This window comes from Neopsephotus bourkii, unplaced genomic scaffold (assembly GCF_033783945.1).
Source record: "Neopsephotus bourkii isolate Nb327-2 ecotype Australia unplaced genomic scaffold, CSIRO-AGI_Nbou_v1 NB_245, whole genome shotgun sequence".
Taxonomy (NCBI): Eukaryota; Metazoa; Chordata; class Aves; order Psittaciformes; family Psittacidae; genus Neopsephotus; species Neopsephotus bourkii.
In genome coordinates this window covers 383,685-408,877 of record NW_026900755.1, presented here as the reverse complement: position 1 = coordinate 408,877, position 25,193 = coordinate 383,685, and the positions used below count along the sequence as shown (strand labels likewise).

The window sequence follows — 25,193 nt, the reverse complement described above, 5'->3', positions numbered from 1 at the left end:
TATAGCATACACACTACAGCAATATTAATGTAATACAAAAAGTCATATGCTAAGTAGATCTGTCTTCTTGGTACCTAAAACCAAGGAAAATAATAACTTACTGTCACATATCCAGGTGCCTGTAGAATTTTATCAGGTATATTCTGGGGTATATCCATTTGCATATTAATTTGATGACGATCTGGACAAGCTGTTCTATTCCTATGTATTAAAAACATGGGTTTAGAAGACAACCTTTTTTTTTTTTTCTCTCTTCAGTTTTAAAGTATTTTGATGTGATTTACAATGGCTTAAAACACAAAGTTCATCAGTCCTCAATACTCAATTTCTGTCTCAAACAGCAGCCATAACTCTGGGGATTAAACAGAAACACCCAAAAAACTCTTGATGGATAAGTCTACATAACAAAAAACACCAGAAAAATTATTTCAGAACAAAGTAAACACTAACATTGAATTTTTTGTTACTTGCAACAACTGTTATCTATGCTAGAAGTCACTTCGGAGAACACACTAGCTTCTTCCTTCCGGCACTACTTACAGTCGAGTTACAACTCAGAGAAGTCATTATCTACCTACACACTCCTGGAGGGACAGAAGACAACAGGGGAGAGAGTAAAGCACAAACCTCATGCAATTATTGGTAAATTCCTAACCAAAACAACAATTAGAAGTTCCCTCAAGTACATTTAGGCAGGTGCCTGAGAAGTGAAACAGATGCAAAAGAAAATAATGAACAGAACCTGGTCTGAATAAAAATATCCAACAGGAAAATTAATCAAGGCAATAGAAGCAGTCATCACCCAGGGTGTACAATGCCTGGTATGGGTTTCAAGAAAACTGGGTATTTCCTTACTTGCAAATCCCAAATGTTTTAAGATAGGCACACAGTGGCCTTGAAAATTTCTTATCTTCTTCAGCTTCTAGCATCTTGGCAGTAAAATCATGAAGTTCTGGTGGAATTTCAGCTTCTGCGTGCTGCAAAAAGCGCAGGATCCCAAGTGCATGGCAGCCACTGTTTTCTGTGAGCAAAATGACTGACCTTGCCTTTGTATGTTCCTGATCTACAGAAGAATCCTACAAAAAAAAAAACAAACAAACAACCCACCAAAAAACAAAAACCCCACATTTTTAAAAAGCTTTTATGTATCCACCACTTAATAACCAAATGTATTCTTTACCTGTTAAAGATTTACTCACATTAGAGAAGTTGTCAGACATGGTGTGTAGACGCTGACCAAAGATTCTTGGAGAAGGAAAACTGAAATGTATCACACAAGTTGCATCTGTAATTCCCAAAGACTGCATGCAGTCATCTGTTGAGACTAAGCAGATATTTTATACACATAAGTAAGGTAACTGTAGTACTTAAAGCACCTGAAGTTTTATACTAACAACGGCCGTTCCCCTCTCTGCATGCACTGACTTAAAAGGTCTTTTCCCAATACACTTACATAAAGCACTGTACTTCCTCAGTCAATACATTTCGTAAGTGTATGACAGATACAATTCTGTCTGTAATAATCCAGCATAATTCTGTATCTTGTATCAGTATCACAGAATAAACAGAACTGCCCACAGCCAAGTACTTCACAAGAGTAAGACAAACACTTTAAGTAATGCAGGAATGCTAACACCTTTGTATGAACCTACAAAAGCAGATGTAAGTCAATCTTGCTTTTGATGCATGATAAAAATTAAGTCCGAAAGTGGGTAAGAATTCTTGCTACTGTGAATAACCTGAAAAATGCAAAATACAATTCCACCAGAACGTATGGGAAATTATTACAGGAAGTCTTTAGAGTTGCTAAATGATTTCCAATGGAAATATCCTCTGTAGTACAAGATAATTGTGAAATCATGGGAATTCTCTGAAAGAACTAGTAGTTCTGCTAGCTAATGCTTAAAACTCTCCCCCTTTACGTTCCCTCTAACAAATAAAATTTTTTGCTCTGAGCAGTTAATCCTGTGACACAGAAACAATAAAAAAAATAAAAAAAAAGGAAAAGAAGACTAGCTGTATCAGCTGTAGCACTAGTAAGTAGAGGGGTAACTAGAAAGAATTCACACGGAACTGACCCTGTGGAGGTGATGAAATAACCCAGTGTTAAGTACTTAGTGCAAAACCATGAGGGACCATGAAGACATAATCACAACTAGACAAAAACACTCACCTAGCAGAACAGGACTGCCAGAATTATACTTTTTTGTCCACTGCTCTAAGATATACTTGGAATCGCTCTCTTTATGTATTTTCAAGGAAAATATTGAGTTGCTCTTCAGTGCCTAGATGACAAAGTAAAAAGGTACACATTCTTCCAGTACAGCAGTAACTGCTCTAAAACTCTAATAAACAGTATATCTTACTAGTATCTAGCATACCTTAGCTATTGTAAAAAAAACAGACATGTAAAAGAGTGAAATGTAAGATACTAATATGAAAAGAAAATTTCAAGATGATGGAGATTTATACTAATTTCCTGTATAAAAACAAACTAAAAACTCAGGTTTCTATGGGTTAATATATGAAACATAAGCTTTTCCCACCATTAAGGTGTCCTCTCTAAGCAGATTCTAACAACTTGCAGGCTCATGTTTCAGTCTCTCAGAAAAAGCACTAAAAGCTCTTCACTGATCTACCCATACTTACTTTGCATGAATGCAGTATTCTCAAAGGCTTTATGTATTTCTCAAGTTCAATGCTCACAAATGAATCACTACAAAATCCTTTGTTATTTGATAAACAGGCATGTCTAATGAACTAAACAATTTTTTTTTTTGTAGATTATTTAAGATATTTGAAGTTGATGTACTCAAGGATTACTATCAACAGCTTCAATGCTTATTTAGCATCAGCAAGCACTCTATGCAGTGGTGGGGTTCATTTTGGTATGCTTGAAGAAATTAACCACCAAATATTCAAGGAAAACATGTCAAAGTTGTGAGACAAACCAGATTTGCTTCCATTAACTATAGCCAAAGATCAAACATTCCAAACACATCAACATTTACATAAGAATAATTCTTTAAATATCACAGGATCTACTGCAGCTTCTGGAAGGGAATGCATTCCATGTTTCAGGACTGACATGTCTTCTTATAACATCTAAATAATCCAGTCCATATCCTTTTGCTATCCCATCCCTGAACTACAGTTGAAGATTTTAAGTCAAAATACCCTCATAGCTTGCCACCTTTAGCAATATCATCCCCATCATCAGCATCACCCTATTCGGTCTTAACAGAACTGCTTCCCATCTCTTGCTTCCCAGTCAAATCACACTGCACTCACTTTGCACTGTTAGAGAACTAGTAAAGAGACAAAGTGCAGAAAGATTGTTTTTTACTGCTGTTGTTACATGTTTTCATTGCTACAATGCCTGAAGAAAGAACACTTGCAGAAGGAGTCTTAATCTCCATCCCTGATATGCTGACTATACCATTCTACAAAAAAGGTGTAAAAATGGAGCACATTGCAGGCAACTGTGGCAGTTTTATACCAGCTTTTAAGAAAACACATGTTAAACGTGCTATCTTCCTCCCAACACCCTACAACTTGAAGCTTAACTGAATTCTGGTGTAACTTTCAGAGGATGACAGAAAATGTTTTTGCCTTTTTTTTTTTTTTTTTTTTTCAAATCAGAGAAAGCTGACTACAATTTCAAATATTCCAGAGGAGAAAGCAACAGAGTGTAACTTCTTAATATGGTGGCTTAAGTTTTCCCATACCACTCCTGGAAAGAGTAAATAAAATTAAGAAACTGTCAGAACTTTCAATTGAAAAGATTGTCCAGTCAACTCAAAATTCCAGTCTGACAGACAGAACATAGTGAATAATTGAATAATGAAGCATTCTCTGCCAGACTTTACTGTCTGTCAGGCTTTCTTCTGCTTGGCACAAGGGCAGTTTTGGGGGCTATTTTTAGCAGAAATAATTAACTTCCAAATTCACGTACTTCCTCTATTCTCAGAAGATAAGGTGTTTTAGTTTGTTACATCGTGGCAATTAAAAAAGACCCAAACACTTTTCTACTTAAATGCTTTCTTACCTCATGAATCACATCTGCTTCATTTACTGAATTAGTGAATACCAGCACCTTCTGAGGATTACTGTGGGTAAAATCCAGTATTTTGAGTAACACAGAAATTCTCTCACTGTTCACACAACGTTGCACAACCTAAAAAATAGATACAAAACAGAGGGCTGGTAAGTAATGTAATCTATACGTATTTTACTAATTCTTCCTTTTAATAAGCACTAAGCATTGTTACACTCTACCAAAGTGAATCTAGTAAATGCTAGCTGCAGTAAGTGGCACATCTTGTCTTTAAGATTCAATTCTCCTAGATATACGTATTATTAAAATTCATCACATAATCAAAATCCCACAGTAGGGTTTTTATTAATTTAGTTTTAGGTGAATTACAAATCTGAATTTGGCATTTTCAAGTGCCACTAAAAAAGCCTCACACCCTCTCGCACACAGAATAGCATTCTGTACCACCTGAAATACTCTTAATAACTGAAAAGCACCAAAACACTGACATTTTCAGTCTTGTCAAACCATTATTTAGACTTCTCACAAAAAGTGGTGTTTTTTTCAACTTCATGACATGTTCAGAATGCTTAGTTTTAAGGATTCTTAATCCCTGAATTATTACATTTTGAGATACTTAATATGTATTCTCAAAATTATTATATTTTGAGAATAATTCAGATCACAGTTACAGTATTTTGTATTACTCTTAAGGGCTACACCACACTGACTGGAAATTAAACGATAAGACACCTAAGAACATAGAACAACTTTCTGGAAATTTCAGGTCAAGTTAAATTCTGTATTGTGTTGCACACAGCAGTAGAACAAGTATTTTATGAGCTCTGTCTTGGGATAACTTACCTTGTAGTTCTGCCGCTGCCTGATTAGCCATTACAAAATTAACAGCTGTAAAAACACTCAGTAAAATTCTGGTCACGAACTATACCATTTGCAAATACTTCACATAAAATTCAGACTCATTTGCATAAACAATGAATTTCTTGAGGGAATATCTTCACATTAGTTCTACAAAGGAAGGCAAAACACCTTCAACTTTTCCAGTGACTAACCTGCAGAGGTCTTCCAAGAGTTACTTCAGTTCATATGTGGAAGGTGCACCTGAACAGTCTGAGTTAGGATTGCAGCACTACCCACTTAAAATAAACTATCAGCGACCACCTATACTGACCTTGATCGGTACAAACAGCAAAACATCTTAGTAAACAAAGTGACATCATACCCAAATTTTTACCTGTTGCACATTTCCACAGATGGAAGCTTCTTCCATAGCTGTTATCACAACATAAGGATCATACATGAACTCCTTTATCATGTGTGCTATGTGTTTATTCCAATGAGTTCCAACAGCAATGATCTGACGGGGTGAATACTGCCACTCTTCAGTAATAGTGGCTTTCTTGTAACAATCTAATATGGTAAAAACCTGTAAAGAAAAGTTTCTTTTCTAGTCTCTTATCCTATTCCAGACAGTATGTAATGAGAAGTAAACTTTCAGCACATTACTTTTCCCAGTCTCAAAACCACCACCAGAGCAAAACATGCGTTTTACATCCCAAACCAAAGCATTTGATTTGTGCACTTGTATGTGTCCTATCATCTGAACAACTTCTAAAGCAAGAACAAAGCAACAGAACAGCATGGAGGAACAGCATATACACACACAGAGGATTTTGTCCAGAGAAGAAAATCTCAGGAAAATGATCTTTACAAATCTGAAAAAAATTACACCTAGGCAAAAGTAGAACCAAGAGGTCAGAGGCAGTCAGCAAAAACTAGGAAGCAAACAGAAGACAAGCAAACTTGCCAGTGCAGTAACCCCTCCCTCAAATGGTGAGTTACCATAAAATCATTTATAAAAAAAAGTGGGGTGGGGTGGAGAGGTGGGGGGAATCACTAAGAATTAATATATTCTTGATGAAATTATTTGACCTAAGTGACAAGCAGTCCAGTTGTGGAACAACATCAGGATTTCTGGCAAAGCACTACCATACTAAGATAACTAAGAAGTATTCAAGCAGTCTGCCACAATTATAGGAGCTCTCTCCCAAACTGGCACTGTTGAGGGCAGGACTGTTTTTAACAATATGACATTTCTGCAACACAATGCTTTAGAAGAGCCACAACAACCCCAACATTATCAAATTATCACTTCCCTCTGAAAGAGCAACTCTTCTTTTTTCTAGTCAAGGCTGATGCATTTGAGAAGATGAGAAGATCCTACAAAAATGGCAGACAACATACACAGTATTTTACAAACTACCTGCACACCGCCTCAAGAAGTAGAGGAACACAACATAATGACCAGCCTAATCAGAGAAAAAGAATGCCCCACTGGGTAAGGATGACATTTAATCTAATTTATGACTTGCTTTGGTGCTACAAGGGCACACTTAACAGCTCCACATATAGCAAATTAGGCAATGTCTATTTAAGATGTTTCTCCAGCTTTTCGCAGTTAGAAACAGTCCTTTAGTCTTACCAACTTTTAAACAGGTAATATAAGTTAATGATTAAAAAAAAAAACAAACCTATGACAGTGAATAAAGACGGGTAAGCCTTTTTTTGCACAGATTTAATACATTGTAATACTAACAGAAAGCATCTGTCCTACAAAGCCTAAAAGCAGCAATATAAAAAAAAAAATCTTACTCAAGTTTGAGACAATTCCATAAGTCAACATTTTAAAATTGATACAATATATACATCTTTGTCAACATGAAACTTAATGCTGCTGCTCTTCCAAGATTCTCAGAGTTGGGATCAGTTTCTGCTTTTGACTGCACTGACATTAAGGCCCAAGGAAAGATTTTATGATTGCTTCCAAGATTATTTGATCCCCTGATTATCTGACTCACTTCTGCCTTTCATTCTGCAGAGACCAAGAAACTTACCAATAAAGATGGTTCCTGAACTGAAACTGTTCAAACAGCACTGGTAAGAGAGAAGTTGACGATGAAAGTTTTTAAAGCAGATTTAAGATCCCTACATTCAAACTACTGCTACCAAATTGAAAAAAGAAAGCAAGTCCTTGGGAAACCATCCACAGCAAATGAAGACAGAACAATAGAGCAGCAGTACAGAACAGGAAAAAACAGAGCTAAGCTAAAAAACAAAAACAAACAAACAAAAAAAAATAATCAAAAAAAGGACAAGTATAGGAGGCAAAGTCAGATTTAACAGATGACATCTCTACCTTCCCAGTGCTTCTTTCTGCCAGAAGTATACAGATGTGATTTCTTTAACTTCCATTTTTTGACTCAACCCTACCACAGGGTGTCAGGAAGATTGGTTTTTTTCCCAGTATGTGCCACTGTTTTCACAACTTGTGCACAAGTGGAATAACATTTTACCAGAATATATCAGCCATTTACCTGTTCAGCAGCATCAGAAAACAGCACCTCAATCTCATCAAGAACAAGATGGCAAAGTCGACAAAACAAATTGTGACGTTCAAACAGTCTCAGGAAGCTATATGGTGTAGTCACGATTACTTCACCTAAAAGCAGGAAGAATGTTAACAGTAACTTACAACTTGAGAGAATATCAGTAAGATACTATAGGACCTTGTAGTTTTATTAAAAAGGCCACATTTGCTTTTCAAGATGCACCACAAGTTGAGAGGGTTGTGGGGTTTTTTTTTGGTCCTGTTGTTTTTCGTGGGGGGTTTGTAAGTTTGTATTTATTTATTTGCCTATTTAATACAGCGAACACTGAACTCCACTTTACAACTTCTGGTCAACAGTCATTTTTAGTTTGCTTGCATTTTTCTACCCCTGCATGTATTCGAGACCTGAGTGGGTAATACTCAAGAGGTTTTGAAAGAGTGAAATCCATTCCAAATCCTGACCACAGGACCATACAGACTGTGAAGAGAATTAACTCCAACTCTGACAGACCCAGTACCTCTGACCAGCAGTGGATGCTCATAAATCAATGAAGCTATTATAAATCTGGTTCTAAGTCAAGTTAGTCCGTAATTAATCCTTATGCAGCATGATCTTCAGCAAAACCATACCACTAATGTGTTTCAAAGCTGTTATTACTCAAAACTAAGCAAAAAGATGCTGAACATACAGATATTCAAACAGCTTTAATACCATGCAATGCTAAATAGCACTACTAACACTCCATGTAACACTACAGAATTGTATCATTAAAGAAACAGAATTATCACTTTATAAAAAAATAAACTGAAGTATAAATTGCTTCTTTCACAATTTCCTGCAATTAAAGCAGCCCACATTGTTTTTCAAGCATAATTAAGATAGAAAGTATTCTTACAGCCTTGTATTTTCACACTGCTAGCTGCTGCTTTGTTCTGCCCAAGTATTATCAACATCGGATGAAACTGTCTGGAGCATCTCTCGTATGTTTTCAGCAGCTCAAAAACAAGTTGTGCCTTCTTCCACCCAGGACATAAAATAAGTGCTAGTGGCTACATAGATACATATATATAAAATTTTACAGCACAGTATCAGGCAAGAGTTCAGAGTCTGGTTATTTCCAGAGGTCCGTAACAACCTCAGTAATTCTGTTTCTGTGATCTAATACAAGTTAGAAAAATAAATTACAATATTTAGAACAGACAATACAATTTTTTGTTTAATTACTACATACTATCCCCCTAAAAGCAAAGCTTCATTAAGTATCAAAGTGATGTAACATTAACAACTTGTTAGGTATTACTTGATGAGTAAGTTTTAGACTCCCACATTCATGTGGTCCATTTGTGTAAGGCTCTAAGCAAAAGGCTTAAACTGGCAAGCATCACGTAATTACAGACATCACCCAGTAAGTTCCCATTAAATGTATACTTCCTGAACATGCACAACCTTTCAGATCATTATTCTACATGTGCACATCAGAAAACCTGTTACTACTCCAACATATACATACGCCACTCCTGTTTGTAAAGGCTTTGTAGCAACCTTCCAACTGCAGTAAAGTAAGTAGTGGTGGAACATATATGAAAGGATCATTTCCCTGATACGAGATAGCAACTACATCACATCCTCGAGCTACTGAAGGCCAACAGTAAGATTCTGTGAAGTTAGGGCCCAAGAATTTTTTCCGAGTAAGTTCCTATAGGAGAGAAAAATAAGAGTTCCACATGAAAACTGAACACTTAAAACAGTAACAAAACACAACATTTACAATTTAAAAGCTTTTGACCCACAGGATGAAAGTCCTTAACATGCGATATGAAAAAAGTTATTTTGGGTTGAATTAATTATATTGAAATCCAAATCTCACAACTTGTGCCAGTGGCTAATATACCAGAAGAATGTACGTACAATTCTTACAGCATCTGACACTGCAGTTATTCAACCACAAGAACTTCCTAGACATTCCTCTATCAAAATTAGGTATTATTATAATAATCAGTTATCTGAAGTTGGGATGTTATACTAGACTTAAAAGAGATTCAATCTAATATATTACATTAGCATTACCTTTTTGAGCCCATGAAAGAGTGGTGCTGTTTCCAGACTTGATGATGGCTCAATTTTGTTGCTAAGAAAGACTAAGTTTCTTTCTTCACTAAGATTTTTAGAACTCTGGAACCATAACAAAGGCAATACTTAATGAAACTGTTTCAGCTTACATATGACTCAAAAAGCGATTGTGGTATTTAAAAAATGGTATTTTGATGAAAAATAGTCAAACAAACTGTAAATACATTTAAATGACTCTTACATATAGCCAAGTTATAAAGACTGGTGATGAGACAAATATTATTAGTTATTTCTTATAGAAAGATTTATCAAGACTGTCTCAACACAACTGTCTTAAACCACTTAAGAGAATGCACTAGATACTTTGTGTACAACTAGCAGTCAGCTATAACAAAATTAAAATACAATTAAAAAACAATGACTAGTAAAATTTGCTGTAGTGAGTTGCCCTTGCCTGACAGCCAAGGACCCACACAGCCACTTACTCTCTCATTCTCCCCTTCCAGAGGGACGGGGGTGAAAAATAGTAAGAGTGAGCGAGAAGATTCATGGGTCAAAACAGAGACAGGACTGTTACTTAATTACTGATACATGCAAGTAAGACTCAACCTTAGGTTAACTTCATTTGTCATCAATTAATACCCGAGTACTGATTTGGCTATTGGAAAACAAACCCAAAGAAACAAACATTCACAGATTTCAGGAAAACACCTTTCCTCCCCCACTGCCAGCCGTCTGTTTTTGTCAGTGCAGGTTACATCAATCCCACCACTGCAGGAATGAGCACTGCAAGGCTGGGGCTACAGTCATAACATGGCAGTTTCTCCCTGTTGCTCCTTCACTCTCACTTCTTTCCTCCACTCCAGCATGGGGCCTCCACAGACTGCAGTCCCTTCAGCTACACCTACTCTAGCATAGATTCTTCCACCCCTCTGAGCTTGGCACTGCCTCTGCTTCCCACTTTTTTTTTGTTCCCTCCCCTTTATTTTTTGCCCTTAAACATGTTTTCACAGAAGTACCACCAACTTTGCTGGCTGGCTCAGCTTTGGCCTACAGTGGGGTCCTGTCACTGATGCAGCCGGAATTAGCCACTTACCTCTTCCAAAAAGACCACACAAAGACCAGCCCTGCAGCCCCAACAGTACCACAACCTTCCACAGACACACAACACGTCTGCCCAAGAGAAGGTAAATGAAAGTTTAAATTAAAGACCTTGAAATACCTGTTGGTCATCTTCTACTACATGTGTCTTCAGAAGATCAGAATTTAAGCACTGCTGAAGCCTGAGAAAACCATGCGAATACTAAATCCAACATAAATGCAAAAGTAGAATTTATAACTATCACAGATATTTCTAAAATGTGATAAAGCAATTCATTCAAAATATTTTTGATGTAGTACCTATTACAAGAAGGAAAACCCTTGAGCATAAAAGAAGAAACCAGACTAACCATTTACAAAACAGAATTCAGTGTTAGCTTTCAGGCACCTGAAAATAATTCTACAGATATATTTTTTTTTAACCTGAAGGCAAATGGAGGATCCATCAACTTTAAAAGAGAATTAGACTGCACTGTAAAATAGTTTCTTAAAGTTAAAAAAAAAGTGCCATTATAGCTTTGCATCAGTTAGAAATTGCATTAAAAGAAACAGGGTTTGGGTTCATTACATATTCATCAACTGATATGCAGAAGAGGAAAAGCTTTGCACAAATCAATTCATAGTCATATTCCATTAACTTTGAGAACTTTATAAATCACACTAAGAATAAAACAATTTAACATGTTTAGTTTGCAGAAAAATACTTCCCCGTCACATCCTTGTTATCAAAACTATTGTTTAAAAGAACTGCTATTTTTATTGTAGTCTGGATAAAGTACCAGCAGCTTCAAATTTCCTTTGTCCCTAAAAGCATCTAAGATGTGTATGCATCTTCTCTTACCCTCCACCCTTTTAGCTGGCTGAGAATAAACTGAAAATATACTACAGCTCTTAAGTCTTTGATTACATAACCCCTTAAAATACTGAACACACTGCACCATACTTGTCTGTGTGGACTTCCGTATTTTCCTTGAAAGGCAAATCTGGAACTGCTTTGGCAACCTACCAAGAAAAGGCAAACACTTTTGAGTACAAAGTACTGTTCAAAACCAACATTTTAGAAAAAAAAATTCTTTATTGAGTTGAATGTGGTTTGCTTACCCAACTCTAGGATTCTCCAATATTTTGGAGAATTTCTGTACAAATTTTAAGTTTGTCTGAATAAGACAAGATTTTTTATGAAACAAATTTCAGAAAGCTGTCTGTCTTGTTACAGGACAGTATTTTCTTAACTAAGAATCAAACATGCAACAGGAACATCACCCACACAAAAGAAAAATTAGTTCATGGTCATATCTCAAGCTATAGTCATAACTGGGGACCTGAGCTAGTATGAACACACACTGATTACTTATTAAACCTTTTTATTTTTACAACAAAATTAAGAAAAATCATGCAAATCCTACATGCCACAGATGGGAGGAAAAGCAGAAACAGGTTACCCAGTCCACACTTACAAGAACAATGCACATGAACTTAAACTGAACACTACAAATCGTCAAGGGAGTAACCAGTAACAGATACAGGATTCACAATTAGCCTGAAAACGTCTGGTTCTGAACAGGGGATTTTCTACTATTCATCATTAGCTACCAGTCATCAGTGGACAGTATGCGACTTGCTCAAAGACCTGCATCACTCAAGCAGCTGGTAAAGATACCTCAGCTGACTGTTTGCAGGAGGTTATAAAAGTAATCCTGCCCTGCTTCCCTAAGAATCTATACCACTACTTTCCTCATTCTTACAAAAATATTTTAGTAAGATCTACAGTTTAAGTTCAGAAGTGGTTGTCATCCTTCAATTCTCAGCAGAGTTAAAAAGTAACTTCTGCAAAACCCCCCCCCCCAACTGACAGAAGTAGTAGCTCTGTTGCCATAATAAAGCAAACTCCTTTTAAAGCACCTAGAAGAGGAAGACATGGAACAGCACACAGGCTCTTTAGAAGACCTGTGATGGCATACACTCAATAGTGATTATGTGCCTAGAACCTATCAGCTAATTTTCCTCTCCCCCATGGACATTATAATACTTCCAATTGTGCAATTAGGTACACGATGTAACACTCAAAAATGAGTGCTAACCTTTTGAAAGTGTTTCAGAAAAGAACAGCAAACAAAAAGAGAAAATAGCAAGAAACTAGATTAGACATTTAAACTATTACACAAGTCAACAAATAAGACTCCAAAGAATGTTTACCATGGTACAGCATAAGGACTGTTTTGTTTTCAGGGAATCACTGAAATTTACATTTTTATATATTCAGAAAACTCTGTAATGTTGACAAATATCACCTTCAGAAAATTATAGCTAAGGAGTGCAAAAAGCAGCACAAAATTTTCAAGGACTGTAATACACTGTTTTAAAAACTACTGCAATTAAAAAAAAAACACAACCAACCAAAGAACTGTAGTACAACATTCTTTTTCACCTGTATGAAGAATTAGTCCAGTCCCCCAGATCTAAGTTACACAGAAGAACAAGCTAGATGACTAGAGGATTTCTAACCCATCCTATGTGTTTAATTTAGTTCATCTTTTGACAGTTAAATACAAAATACTTACCAGCACAGTATTTAAACCTGGACCTGTTCTTAACCTTTGGTGTATGTCTTCAAGGGAGGAACTGGAAACAGCAAGACCTAGTAAAATAATGCAGATACGCATTTCTGATTATCTGAACAGCCAGCATTTTAGAGTGGGTTACAACTGACTTGTTTAGTTGTTTGTATCATTTCCCAATGGCAAAAGAACCACTAAAAATAGTTATCTTTACGTAAAGATAACTGTGCAGATGAACTGAGTAGACACAAAACCAGAAGATGGAAAGTTGCATACTTGTGAAAAGACAGACTTGAATCACTGTGAGACAACTCACGATAAACACTCATGTTAGAAGCAACCCTCTTCAAATAAATTCCCCAAACTCAAAAAACCCAGTAATGCATCACACCACAAGTAATTTCAGGAATATCCACTTCTATTAAGCATATTAACTAACACCAGTGTAACTTAACCTTGGCCTTCCTTTGACTCAGAGTACAAAAAGCTTTACAGTATTCTTGTATCTGATGAGATCATCTCTGCAAATTTTGATATATAAGCACTGTTCGTCAGCATACCATTGGATCCAGTTGATGGACTCAAACCACGACAGTAGGTCCATGTTCAATACATGCAATTAAAGACACATGATGCAATGCTTCTTTGTTTCCCCACACAAACGGTTCCCACCTGTTCCAAGATTTCCTGGTATCTTCTGAAACAGCTCTGGCCTGAAATCAAGTGTAGGACTAACAATTTTCACTGGAAGACTCTCAGCATTTAATGAGGTTTGATTCTCCTGACAATCTGCAGAAGTCCCTGTATTCTCTTCAGCTTCCTCAAAACAAGCAAAGTTCTTCGAGACAAGATCATCATTAACACATACCTAGAAAACCCAAGATCTTTACTGATCAGCATCAACAAACAATAACCTACACCATCACATACTAGTTCAAAATTTATGCAAAGCTGTAAACAACAGTAGTAAGACATAAGCAGTACCAATGAATGTTTTCTGAAGAATTGTCCTGGGTTCAGCAGTAGCAGTCATTTTTCTCCTTCTCAGTAGCTGGTGCAGTGCTGCGGTTTTAACTTTCAGCTTGGGAACAATGTTGGTAACACTGATGGTTTTAGTTGTTGCTAAGAAATGTTTATTCTGACCAAGGACTTTTTGAGTCTCATGCTCTGCCAGGGAGGAGGGGAAGCCAGGAGGAAGCAGAGGCAGGACACACCTGACCCAAACTAACCAAAAAGGTATTCCATACCACAGCACATCTCCCCAGAAACTGGGAGGAGTTACTTGGAAGGGCCAGATCACTGCTTGGGTCCAGCTGGGTGTCGGTTGGCAGATGGTGAGCAGTTGTATTCTCTCCCCCTGTGTCGTGGTTTAACTCACAGCCAGACAGCTCGTTACCCACTCCCCCCCCTTCTTGCCCTCCCCCTACTCCTAGGGGAACGGAGAGGAGAATGAAAAAGAAATGCAACTCCCACGGGTTGAGATAAGAACAGTTTAGTAACTAAGGTATAACACAAATCACTACTGCTGCCACCAATAATAGTAATGATAAAGGAAATAACAAGGGAAGAGAATACAACACCCCATCACCAGGTGACCGATAACTTGCCCCCCCCAGCCCGATCAAGCAGCGACCCATACCTCCTCCAACCCTGCAGTCCACCCAGTCTTTCCGGCTAACTCCCAGTTACCTCCTGGGCATGACGTGCTGTGGTATGGAATACCTCTTTGGTCAGTTTGGGTCAGGCATCCTGTCTCTGCTTCCTCCCGGCTCCCCTCCTCCCTGGCAGAGCATGAGGCCCACAAAGTCCTTGGCCAAACCAAAACATCATTGTTTTTCAGCTCTGTTCCCAGCTGAAAGTCAAAACACAGCCCTGCACCAGCTACCAAGAAAGAGAAAAATGACTGCCACTGCTAAACCCAGGACACCCTGTTATTTCCCGTATCATTATTATTATTGGTGGTAGCAGTAGTGATTTGTGTTATACCTTAGTTACTGGACTGTTCTTATCTCAACCAGTGGGAGTTACATTCTTTTGATTCTCCTCCCCATCATTCCAGGTGCAGGGGAGGAAGAAGAGGGAGGAGTGAGAGAGCGGCTATGTGGTTCTGAATTACTGGCTGGGCTTAAACCACAACAGTTCTTTGTGCCACCCAACGTGGGGAATGAAGAGTTGAGATAACGACAAATCTGATCAGAGCGTGTCTAATTGTACTTGTGATAGGCATTCACTGTTTCGGGTTAATAATCACTTGTCACAATGCTGATTTATTGGCACTCAGAGTTGTCGTGCTTGATCTCAGAGTTTCAGCATGTTGTACCTTAGCTACAGACAGTATTTCTGGTTTAGTGTTTACCAGCAGGGGGGCCTGGGCTAAGGTTCTTGTTTCACTGTACTTTATGGTAATGACTTGCAATACAACAGACTCATGAAACTGGTCTGTCTTGTGTTCACAGTGTGGTCATCACCTCTGTACTATAGGATGCATATAATGAGAATTTTTAACAATTACACATCTTTCTTTTTCCTTCCCTCAGGGGGTCAACTTATGGAAGAGATACACCCTCACACCCTCTGCTCCCCCACAAGGCTATTTGTAGTAGGAGCTGATTCTGGAAAAATTAAAGATCTTGAATATCCTTTCAATGCCCTTGAAAATATCCTGCTCCTTTGGCGGGAACCAGCTTTTTGCTGCATTTGCTCTCTATGTTTCGCTTACAGCGTGACTACCCGGAGAACACCTGATCTTGTCCAATCTCAGAAGTTTAGCAGGGTATGGCTCGGGTCTTGTCTAGGGTTAAATGACTATTTAAGAATACTATCAAGAGATCTTTCCCAAGACTGGACAGTCATGAGTTGCAGGGTGGAGTTGCAGGGTGTGTGGGATTGTATGGGGAAGCACTTACACCAGTGGGCTCCTCTGGTGCTTTGGAAGCACTGGAGACAGAAGCTAGCTGCATGGAGTCCCTTACGACAAGTTGCAGAAATGCTGAAGGAGACAGTGAATCAAGTCCGTTTGCAGAGGTGAAAGTCATTCAGCTGGCCCTGGGCATTGCTGAATGAGGAAAGTGGACAGTACTGTATTTCTGTACTGACTCATAGATGGTGGAAAATGCCCTATGGCGGTGTTTGCAGCTACAGAAGCAGAGCAACTGGCAACGCAAAGGTTAACCCACCTGGGCTAAACCACAAGAATATTAACTCCAGAATAGGAAAGTCATTCGTATCTTCCTGTACATTCTCCAAACAGGTGTTAATTAGCCATCTTAATTAGCCATCATGCTATTGTCTGAATTAGCGTTTTCTATAATCCTTAAAAAACAAACCAAACCAAACCCCCAAATCCCCCCAACCAACAACCTTTAAGTCAGTCACACTGGTTTATGCCTTTTTGATTCAGTGTGCATCAAATTCTGGCAAAATGAAAAAATACCAAACCTAAAACTTCAACTCCACTGGCTCAGAGATAAGTAACAATTGGGATTCTAAGAGAAGATACTGCCCAGGGAGGTTGTGAATGCTCCATCCCTGGCAGTGTTCAAGTCCAGGCTGGACGAGGCCTTGGGTGATATGGCTTAGAGCGAGGTGTAACTGCCCATGGCAGGGGGGTTGGAACTTGATGATCTTAAGGTCCTTTCCAACCCTAACTATTCTATGATTCTAAAAATTAGTATGTATCTTCAAAGTTAAGACCATGGCTCCAGTGTTAAAAGCCTCTGTAAAGCACTCCAAGTAGAAGCAGTATTAAGATACATTCACTTCTATCTACCATACAGCTGCTTAAGTCTGCCAGTAGCTATAGCACAAGTTACACATTCTGGCAAGCGGAACCAGGCTTGGTTTGATTCCCCCCAACCTGCAAAAGTTTGAGGATTCCATCTTATGCAAAAGCAAGCATGAACTTCTATTTATTTTTACACTACTATACTACTGCCTTATTGAAACATCTTTAAGCATGATACCACAAAAAGTTACAAAAGTACACTAAATAATTCACAAAATGAATTGTCACTTCACATTTGAAGTACTTGCTTGACTCCAACGGCCTGTCAATGCCTTCCAGAAAGAGGTTCACATTAAATAAAATGGAATTTCTGCCTTTTGGAATTCCTCCAGAAGTTTACAAGAAACAGAAGTATAAACCAAAACTCTTAAAAAGTTATGATGTAGCTTCTACTGTACCTGACAGAAATTACAAAACTCACTTGTAAATAATGCCTTTCAGTCTTAAACGTTAAAGTCACAACTCACATAGCAAATTGTATGAATAGGTTTGTAGATAAATAAGTATTTTACCTTTTCGTCTTTTATCGTCACATAAAGGAAAACATCAAATGTGTTATCTTCTATGGCACACAACTTGGCTTTCATATGGGTAGAGGCTAAATACAGTAATAAACACAAGAACAAGTAAAAAGATTAAACCCTAATTAAATCAGCAGTATGTTTCACTTGTACTTCCCAAGATAGACAAAAACAGAAACCACAATTAAATGTGTAACCTATTTCTTTAGAGATGCTAGCACAAACATTGTAACTTTTAAATGAAAAAATAAAGAAACACAGCAGTAAAAGATTAAGAATACAAAAATTAAGTTTGCCTTAGTCTTTTGACGAAAGACTGAGACAATACAGATTAATGACCTCTCCACAAGCTAGACTTGGTTCTGCACTAAATGTCTTAGTTTTAGACCCTATCTGTAGTAAAAATAAATACTTTCCAAACTTGACATTTAGTTTTCTTGAAAGCAGTTATATTTGCACCATTTTACAGCTTGGCTAGACTCTTTGTTCAAGCAAACAAAGTTGATAAAATTATGTTTGTAAATTCTGAAGCACTTCTGCATACAATAATGATGTGCTAGCAATTAGAAAAATATATGCATTACTACTTATGATATAGTCTGGGAATACTGATGAAGTTATTGCTCCCTACTAACCTTTACTTTGCACAGTCACACTTAAATGAGAGAAGTAAACAGCAAGAATTGCTCTGTCTCAGTTAGCTTGTGAAATTATCAGCCTAAAGATCCTCTGCTGCTTTCATAAACTCATCCTCTCCTTCCCAAATACATTTTACGTGGAATTTGTTCTACTTGTGAGTAAGCAGATAGTTTTTCAGGTCAAAGCATATGAGCAGAACAGAGGGTTTTGTATGAAGAAGACTGGGAAACCTACTGAAACACCAAACATGGGGACAAGAATAGACAGGAGAAAAAAGCAGTTCTAGCTTACTAAGTAACTAGTTGAGCTTCATCTATTTGCTAACAACGTAACAGATGCTCCTTTTCTGAGTTGGTGCTTGCCTCCTTATCAAAAAAAAACCCGAATGCATAAACTCCTAAAACAGATCTTGCCATGTCTGTACAAAACTCCCACTATGATGCCGAGTCAATGATTTATGCTTAATACACAGAAATGCTCCACTGTTCAAAACAGATGTTGCATGAGTGCTATGTGCTATGTTATCTAGCTTATCCAAGAGCCAGATATCATCTGATCAGCTATCAAAATTTACACAGCGTGGAAGCCCACAGTACTCAAGACACGGCTCAAGTATTTTTGCCTTTTTCAGTCCATCCAAAAATCTGTACGTAACTGCTCTTTTTAATGCACATTTTTACATATAATAAAATGTATAAGCACAAGTACTACATTTCTCTAACAGTTTGTTTTTCCAAAAATAGTGCCAATTATGATTTTGGCAGGTCTTATTTACCTTTGAGAAGGTTCTGAAAATACCATGTAGCAGCAATATCCCATCGTTTGGCTGGTCTAGGAAAACAAACACAACCAGTTATCCCACATCATAAAAAATTAAAATGGCAGTTTTGGGGAAAAAAAAAATAAAAGGCAAACTAACTTTGGAAGTAGGTAAAGAAATTATTCCAAGCCACACCAGATCTTAAGAAGCACATCAAATAGACATATCATCAGACTCTTCCTACTTAGAAGCACATCAAATAGACATATCATCAGACTCTTCCTACTTAGAATCTATCTTTAGTCTTGATAATATTTTTTCAGCTCACCAATAAAATGAGCTGACGTTACTGGATATTGCTTTGTCAAGGTATGATGGCTTATGTAAAATATGGTTACAAATGAAACAGAATAACCCAAAAGAAAGGAAGAATCCACTTCTGTAAAGCATTAATAGATACTGAGCAATTCTGAACAAGCACTTAAATACTGAAGTGCTGAAGACTGAAAAGTCTGTAGCAGAAAATCAGGTTCACTCTTCACCATTTTCTGCAGCTTTAAAAAAGAGAATTAAATGAACAGCACTGTGAACAAAATGTGTCTATTTACTGCTTTTTCTGGTAATTCCCAATGATGGCCCATTGAAGACATACGTTGTTTCTATGCAAACCTGGCTAGTATTTGTTTTGTCAGAATACAGGAAGTCAGATACTAATTTCTTCCTCCAAACAAGAGTATTAAAAAAAGCAAACCAACAAAAACCTGCATGACTACATGTTGTTTTGAGTATTCTTTAGTAACACAAATTAAAGCAGCTTTCTTGCTGCAGAGCTGTATTTCTCTGTGATCTAATCATGTCCATCTCAAGTTGGCAGGATCTTTGACAACAGCACCCTGTAACTCAAGGATACAAAAACATTTTTCTTTACCACCAGACTCCAGTGAAAACTCCCCTCTCCCCCCCCCCCCCCGCAGCTTTGAAGGACTATAGTACTAACATGAATATAAAAAAAGCACAACAGGAATCCAAAATATGTTCAGAAAAAAAAAACAATAGGAAAAACTAAAGCTACTTATATACAGGTATAGAACTTTACTTCAGGTACATGTAACTACCACACACACAAGAGAAGGAGTATCAGGAGTAAGATGAACATCTGTACAGAACAATACGTAAGGATAGATTAGATTACTAAGTAGGTTTCAGAAACTTGTATGAACTTCCACAGGTTTCTAAATAAATACCAAAACAGGTGAACGATAAACCCCAAATCATTAAGGAAGAATTGTTAAAGAAGCAGTTCTGTTTAAAGAAACAGCAAGAAAGATTTAGAAAACTGGTTCTATGTTCTTCCTGAAATATTACAAAACCCCCCCCAAAACAACAAATCAACTTCACACTTAAGGTATCTAAGAACACAATGTAATCATTAAATTCTACTTACACCATTTTTGCAGTCCCTTCACACAAGTCGATACGCAGTGTCACTGGCCTTGTGCGATACAGTCTACACTTCTTTGCTCTATATGGGAGCTGCATAAATGGTTCCATAGCAACTCGAATGCTTAAAACAGAAGTGGACATAATCTCATTTACAGAGTAGATTTTACTCTCCAGAAGTCACTGTCTCTTATCCACCTTTCTAATATACACACTCATTTTCATTTGTGCTCACTTTCATAAAGAATTTGTTCTTTATAAAGAGACACCGGAACAGGTTGCCCAAGGATGTTGTGAATGCTCCATCCCTGGCAGTGTTCCAGGCCAGGCTTGATGGAGTCTTGTGTGACATGGTCTAGTATGAGGTGTCCCTGCCCGTGACAGGGGGGTCAGAACTAGATGATCTTAAGGCCCTTTCCAACCCTAACTATTCTATGTTTCTACATCAATCTCACCCCTTACACTTAGTCTGGCTGGAGACATTTAATAACCAGCAAGCCACCATATATAGTGATCCATATAAAATTATAAAAAATGAACAAACAAAAATATCGTCAGACTTACACTTTTGTGTGTAACATTTTTTTCTTCTCTATAATGAAAAAGCAGCAAGTATCACATTAACTTCTAGTTCAACATATTTTAAACTCATGGCATTAAACTTCAGATTTAGTTTAAAATACTTTAAATAATCATTCTTAATTTTGTAGACTGCTACAGGAAAACTTTTGGTAAAGCTTTTTTACTCAAAATTGTGTATTTTTTTCAGGAAATGAGCTCTAAATCTAGCCAAAAGCTGGAATAGTTACTTTATAGAACACATTTTTTAAGGTTTTAGGAAAAGCTAGTTTCACAGTGGTTTTGTTAAAAACATGGAGCTTGCAAAAACTCAACTTTTTTTCACCACGACAAGACAGTCGGTCATATCTTAATAAACAAGTTATAAAACCCATGTACTTTTTTCTAGATCAAAAACTGGTTAGGCTACATATAACCATTTTACAAGGGAGGAAAGTATACATAGCTAATGTTAACTAGCAAACATACATTTCAGTTATAACAAGCTGACATTATTTCTATTTCAAATCTTAAAAAAAAAAAAAATCAAAACCCTACAATAGAAATCATCTTTACAAATTCAGAAAACAAAGCCTGGCTTGCATCTACACTTGCAAGGGCCTATCATACTGTGAGTAGTTTCTTGAGGACCCAACCAACACTTAAATCAAAGCCTTGTCACTATCAATCTAAATAAATACTACCTGTACGCATTAACTAATAAAAGTATTTCAGTCACAGTGTAAAAAACCCCAAACACTTACTCCTTTGATTTAATAAAAATGTATTTTGCATAATCCACAAGGAAACATTCCGCTTGATAATGATCTGTACAGTACATGACCGACTTAATAACTGCTCTACACCAACATCTGAGCTCCTCACAGAAAACCACACAAACCTAAGAAAGAACAAAACAACAGGTTCTTGTAAATGGAGAAAAATTACACTCAAAAGGTTCCTTTTAGAGGCAAGAATATAGTATTTATTATATAGCACTCAATTTTGTTTTTAAAATGCAAGCATCATGGCTTACGTAACTTTGGAGTTTACTGGTAAGAAGATATAACCCATAGAAATGCCATTACCTACTGTTCTATATAGCAATATTTAAGACGATTAATGTGTGTCTTAGATACCTCATACCCAGATCAACGTAAGCAACAAATTATTCTACCGGCACAATATAGCAACAATTTTACCTGGCCTTCTGCCACTGTTACTGGCTTTACTTCATGTGCATCTTTGTAAGATTTGTCATAGAACTGATTCATTTCATCATTCAGTTTTTTATATGCCACTTCATCAACTACAAAAGGCCCACATTCTTTCATAGTAACCCAAAAGCAACCTGGATCTTCAACCTAGGGCAAGGAGTAGATAACAAGTATAATTAGCTCCTGCTACAACAGTAAGATGTTTTTAAGAATCTCTTATCAGCAAATGTAAAAATAAAATTTAAAATCTTTAGTGAGGCATCTTAAAAATTATTGTTAACAGATACTTGGCATACAGGCAAAAATATCTTTCAACTTCAGACCATTAGTTCATTAAATGACTTCTTAGCTACCAAGTGTCTTTAGCACTGGAATTAAGAGTCTAGCAGTAGCATTACCTAAGAAGCTGAATAAACCAAGCAGTGGGTAAAATGCAAACACATAATGTGTTTTATTTCCATATTGTATGCAAGAAGTATGTTTAAAAAACACAAAACACACCTCAAACCTCACCAGTGGACTCTTCTTCATGCTCAGAGAGTCTAAAAGGCAGATTTTTTAAAACCAGGTCATAGCTTTCTGCTCAGCCTTTGTCAACCTTCATATCCCAGTCTTTCAGCTAATCTAGGTTAATCCTAATAGGCAGCTAAACACCACACAGCTACTCCCTCACTTCCCTGCAGTGTGATGTCTGAGAAAATTGGAAGGGTAAAAGTGAGAAAATTTATGGGCTTATATAAACCCAGATGAATAGGTAAAGCAAAAGCTGCAGATGCAAGCGAAGGAAAATAAGGAATGAATTCATTATTTCCTATTGGCAAGCAAATGTTTAGCCATTTTCAGGAAAACAGGGCATCATCACACATAATGCTGACTTAGGAAAACAAATTTGATAACCACAGACCCCACCCTTTCCTTGTGCTTCCCATGGCTTTTATTGCTAAGAATGACATCATACAGTATTCCTTGGGTCAGCTGTCCTGGATGTAGTCTGGGAAAATTTTTCCATGCTCTTCTGTGGAATTCAGTAAAATCTAGTACTGTATTACGCTTCACCTAAAATCATGCTGCACATCTTCCATTTTAGGTTTCAGCTGTATCCCTACCACCCTCCTCTGAGATGAGACCAACATAAACACCCAGAAGAAATGGCAAAAAAACCCAACATATATTCCACATACAACCCCACAAACGTAGAAAGTGCTGCTGAAGGGAAATACAGAGGCATTATCTTACTTGTAAATCTGGCTTCTATAGAACTATGCTGAAATAAGCAAACAGCAATTCTTTACACTTTAAAAATTGCCAGCATACCTTTAATGCAAAGACTTCCATGTTTTTCAGATAAGTTTTTCTCCAAGCTACTGTAAAAAAATCACACGTTTAATCAACCATTTTAAAGACATCATTTGTTTTGAAGCTTATCTACAGAGCACACACCTAAAGCGAGGCTATGTATTTTTGCTACTTGTCCCCAGACATACTACATAAAAAGCAATACTTCTATGTTGTGGTCATAACAAGCAATATGCTTTGCTAATAGATGGCACTAGTTATTCTCAGCATGACACTACAATGTAAGAATTAAAACTATACTTAAGAACCTTTGTATCACATGTTAAAAGCATACCCTCCAGGTTTCACCTAAGTCTGTAAGCCTGAACTATACCATGAGATACATAGTGCTGCCTTAAGCAATTAAAAAATAAATGCTTTCATTTCAGGAATAACATGTAAGAAGAATAAATAACCTCTCCTGATCTCTCTGAGAAATACGAAACCATTAAATGACCTACAGAATCCCAGACTGGTTTGGGCTGGAAGGGACCTTAAAGCTCATCCAATTCCAACCCCCTTCCATGGTCAGGGACACCTTCCACTTGACCAAGTTGCTCTAAGCTCCCACCAAGCTGGCCTTGCACACTGCTGTTGTGGTTTAACCCCAGCCAGACAACTTCTGCACTCACTCCCAGTGAGTGGTGCCAGGCTGGAAGCAATCGAGGCCCACGATCCTCCCCCCCTCCCCAGGGGCTGCCCCCCCTTCCCCGCTCCCAGAGGGATGGGGAGGAGAATCGAAAGAATGCAACTCCCACGGGCTGAGATAAGAACAGTCTAGCAACCAATGTACAACACAAATCACCACCGCTACCACCACTAACAACGATAAGAGATAATAGCAAGGGAAAAAAGAGTACAATGCCACGTGCCGAACGAGTCTGACCCGGCAGACCCCCTGTCCTTCTGGGTAACCCCAGTTACATCCTGGGCATGATGTGCTGTGGTACAGAATACCTCTTTGGTCAGTTTGAGTCAGGTGTCCTGTCCCTGCTTCCTCCCAGCTTCCCTCCTCCCTGGCAGAGCATGGGGCCCACAAAGTCCTTGGCCAAACCAAACCATCATTTTTTTCAGTTCTGTTCCCAGCCCAAAAGTCAAAACACAGCACTGCACCAGCTACCAAGAAAGAGAAAAAATGACTGCTACTGCTAAACCCAGGACATTATCCACCCCTTATTCCATACCATTCACGTCATGCTCAGATCCCACATTTTCAATATACCATCACTCTTATCTAAGTACACTCTTATCTTAGTGCATGGACCAGTCCCTATAAGGCTGCTGAGTCTGTCTGGTCCATGAATGTCAGGCTCCATCTCTTGTAACACTCTTCCAGAGCAGGAGAGACTGTGTGCAGTGTTCACACTTGTGAATAACCTGGGCAATAGTGTCCATTGCTAAGTCCACCCCTTGATCATGAGTCCCTCTCTATGTTGCATCTCTGCTCTGATGGCCTTAAGGGTCATGGGCCCACCAGGCTCAAAATAATTCACTGTCCCCTCCAGCAGTTTCTGCAGCTTGTTGCTGGGGGCTCCATACAGCTGCCTTCCATCTCCAATGTTTCCAAAGCACTGGAGGGGCGCAGTGGATTAGATACTTGCCCGTACTGTCCCACATGCTCTGCCACTCATGATTGTCCAGCCTTGGGGGAAACCTCTTGGTCCTCCCATATCGTCGTCTAACCCCAGACAAGACCCAGACCTGACTCTGCTTAACTTTTGAGATTAGACACAATGGTGGTGGGTAAAACACACTCTGTGTGTG

At 37.9% G+C, this 25,193-nt stretch overlaps 1 protein-coding gene across 8 annotated transcripts in view; it reads right to left on the bottom strand.

The window, feature by feature from the left end:
- Nucleotides 1–23,432, bottom strand: part of TDRD12 (tudor domain containing 12) — a 34,947-nt gene extending 11,515 nt beyond the window's left edge. For 7 of the 8 annotated variants that reach the window (XR_009724282.1, XR_009724281.1, XM_061345891.1 and 4 more), the window contains exons 1-20: nucleotides 23,409–23,432; nucleotides 22,080–22,241; nucleotides 21,642–21,778; nucleotides 20,324–20,443; nucleotides 18,895–18,950; nucleotides 17,472–17,557; nucleotides 13,848–14,043; nucleotides 13,179–13,255; nucleotides 11,561–11,619; nucleotides 10,739–10,799; nucleotides 9,514–9,618; nucleotides 8,957–9,142; nucleotides 8,342–8,495; nucleotides 7,432–7,556; nucleotides 5,292–5,483; nucleotides 4,049–4,177; nucleotides 2,174–2,285; nucleotides 1,200–1,324; nucleotides 856–1,076; nucleotides 102–201 (exon numbers count right to left, since the gene is read on the bottom strand). Coding sequence is in view for 6 of the 8 variants with exons in the window: in XM_061345891.1 (XP_061201875.1) it covers nucleotides 102–201; nucleotides 856–1,076; nucleotides 1,200–1,324; nucleotides 2,174–2,285; nucleotides 4,049–4,177; nucleotides 5,292–5,483; nucleotides 7,432–7,556; nucleotides 8,342–8,495; nucleotides 8,957–9,142; nucleotides 9,514–9,618; nucleotides 10,739–10,799; nucleotides 11,561–11,619; nucleotides 13,179–13,255; nucleotides 13,848–14,043; nucleotides 17,472–17,557; nucleotides 18,895–18,950; nucleotides 20,324–20,443; nucleotides 21,642–21,778; nucleotides 22,080–22,241; nucleotides 23,409–23,429 (2,424 nt within the window). In the remaining 2 variants the exon portion in view is untranslated. The remainder of the gene's footprint in view (nucleotides 1–101; nucleotides 202–855; nucleotides 1,077–1,199; nucleotides 1,325–2,173; nucleotides 2,286–4,048; nucleotides 4,178–5,291; nucleotides 5,484–7,431; nucleotides 7,557–8,341; nucleotides 8,496–8,956; nucleotides 9,143–9,513; nucleotides 9,619–10,738; nucleotides 10,800–11,560; nucleotides 11,620–13,178; nucleotides 13,256–13,847; nucleotides 14,044–17,471; nucleotides 17,558–18,894; nucleotides 18,951–20,323; nucleotides 20,444–21,641; nucleotides 21,779–22,079; nucleotides 22,242–23,408) is intronic. The other variant, XM_061345893.1, reaches the window with a different exon arrangement.
- Between the last annotated feature and the right edge of the window lie 1,761 nt (nucleotides 23,433–25,193).